At 57.1% G+C, this 2,500-nt stretch overlaps 1 protein-coding gene across 1 annotated transcript in view; it reads left to right on the plus strand.

Annotated features, from left to right (window-relative positions):
* The window catches only part of LOC121273061 (kremen protein 2-like), a 40,805-nt gene that overhangs the window by 5,537 nt on the left and 32,768 nt on the right, over window positions 1–2,500 (plus strand). Inside the window, exons 2-3 of the mRNA XM_041180013.1 lie at window positions 813–904; window positions 1,693–1,817. Coding sequence (XP_041035947.1) covers window positions 813–904; window positions 1,693–1,817 — 217 coding nt within the window. The remainder of the gene's footprint in view (window positions 1–812; window positions 905–1,692; window positions 1,818–2,500) is intronic.

Below are 2,500 nucleotides of genomic sequence, written 5' to 3' on the forward strand. Positions count from 1 at the left end.
AGATTACTTGGCGGGCAAGGGGTTTAAGGATCACGGGGTTAGGATAGAGATGGGCAGAATAGACTCAAGGCCCTGAATGGCCTCCTCCTGTCCCCAAGTTCCATTACCGAGCTCAGGTACATTCCTTCCCTTGGAGCACATCCCCTTGTGTCTCAGGTTGTTTCGATGGAAGTCATTGTCGGCTGCAGAAGGCCTCGTCCCCGCGTTCGTTACCTCCAGACTTGACCGTTCCAGTGCATTCTCGGCTGCTGTCCCACCTCTAGCCTCTACAACCCTCCCTATCTCTGTAACCTCCTCTAGCCCCTACACCCCTCCCTATCTCTGTAACCTCCTCCAGCCTCTACACCCCTCCCTATCTCTGTAACCTCCTCCAGCCCATACACCCCTCCCTATCTCTGTAACCTCCTACAACCCTCCGAGATCTCTGCGCTCCTCCGATTCCGGCCTCTCGAGCATCCCCCGATTCCCATCGCTCCGCCATTGGTGGCCGGGCCTTCAGCTGCCTGGGGGGCCCTCAGCTCTGGAATTCCCTCCCTGAACCTCTCTGTCTCTCTTTCTCTCCTCGTTTAAGCCACTCTAACCAAACTCTTTGACTGAGCCTTTGGTTGCCTGTCGCTAATATCTCTGTATGCAGCTTGGGGACAAATTTGGTTTCATAATCTCTCCTGTGAAGCCTCTAGGAGGCGTTTAACTAAATTAATGCAGCTGTATAAATTCACGTTCTTGTCATTGTCCCGCTCATGTATTCCCATAGCCACCGGGACTCCCATTCTTAAGACAGTGCCTTCATTAATTCTTTCCTTGTTTTGCAGTAACCCAGATGGTGATGTGCAGCCGTGGTGTTATGTTTCGGAGAATGAGGAAGGCATTTACTGGAAGTACTGTAATATTCCAAGCTGCAGCAGTGAGTATCAGTACTGACCCTCCGACAGTGCGGCACTCCCTCAGCACTGACCCTCCGACAGTGCGGCGCTCCCTCAGCACTGTCCCTCCGACAGTGCGGCTCTCCCTCAGCACTGACCCTCCGACAGTGCGGCGCTCCCTCAGCACTGACCCTCCGACAGTGCGGCACTCCCTCAGCACTGACCCTCCGACAGTGCGGCTCTCCCTCAGCACTGACCCTCCGACAGTGCGGCGCTCCCTCAGCACTGACCCTCCAACAGTGCGGCGCTCCCTCAGCACTGACCCTCCGACAGTGCGGCACTCCCTCGGCACTGACCCTTGCGGGAGTGGTGGGTGTTGCGAGGGCAGAGTTGTCCCCTGGAGTCCGATACTTATCCCTCCACCAACACACCGATAGCAGACGACCTGGGCCATTCTCTCCCTGCTGTAGGTTGTGCCACTCACGTGTAGATGCAGCGTTTCCCTACATCGTTGACCGAGTGGTCCAACTTCAAACAGAGTAGCCGCTGAGTGCCGTGTGGGACCTCCGCTGGTGGTGGGACAGCAGCGGGACAGACGCCAGCCTTTCGGGGTCTTGCGTGTGCACGCTCGCTCCCACCTCGGCCAGCGGCACCCTCGCCCTTTGGACCCGCCACGGTTGACCCCATACCTCTCAACCTCTCCCTGCCCACCATGACTCGTCGCGATTGGCCCTGTTCCCACAGCCCCCCACCAACCCCCGAGCTTTCGCCAGCCCCGTCTCTGACCGCTCACACCCACCCGTCCTCCCTGTGCTCTCACCCCCGACAGTGCCCGGATACGTAGGCTGCTTCTCGGATTCGGGGAACCCGCCCGCTCTGGCCGGCAGCAGCGGCACCTCCACCAAGCTCACCGTTCAGGTCTGCATCCACTTCTGCCGCAAGAAAAGCTACAAGGTGAGGGTTACCGGAGTGATCGGGGCAGGGGAGGGGAGTTGTGGCGGGGTGGGGGGGTGGGGGGCGCTCTGGGGGTTGGCGGGCATGGGTGTTTGCCTATCTGTGTGCCTGCCCGCATGTGGGCGCCTTAGTCCTGCGTTAACGGCGTGTTCGCTGGTGGCCTGGGGTAACTGAGGCTCCACCTGATGTCCTGTAAAACCACAAGAGCAGAAATGAGGCCATTCGGCCCATCGAGTCTGCTCCGCCATTCAATCACAGCTGATAGGTTTCTCAACCCCATTCTCCCGCCTTCTCCCCGTAACCTTTGACCCCCTTACCAATCAAGAACCTATCGATCTCGCTCTTAAATACACTCAATGACCTGGCCTCCACAGCCTTCTGTGGCAATGAATTCCATAGATTCACCACTCTCTGGCTAAAGAAGTTTCTCCTCATCTCTGTTCTAAAAGGTCTTCCCTTTACTCTGAGGCTGTGCCCCTCGGGTCCTAGTCTCTCCTACTAATGGAAACATCTTCCCCACGTCCCACTCTATCCAGGCCTTTCAGTGTTCTGTAAGTTTCAATCAGATCCCCCCCTCATCCTTCTAAACTCCATCGAGTATAGACCCAGAGTCCTCAAACGTTCCTCATACGTTAAGCCTTTCATTCCTGGGATCGTTCTCGTGAACCTCCTCTGGACTCTTT

This window comes from Carcharodon carcharias, chromosome 38, assembly GCF_017639515.1.
Source record: "Carcharodon carcharias isolate sCarCar2 chromosome 38, sCarCar2.pri, whole genome shotgun sequence".
In the NCBI taxonomy this organism is placed as follows: Eukaryota; Metazoa; Chordata; class Chondrichthyes; order Lamniformes; family Lamnidae; genus Carcharodon; species Carcharodon carcharias.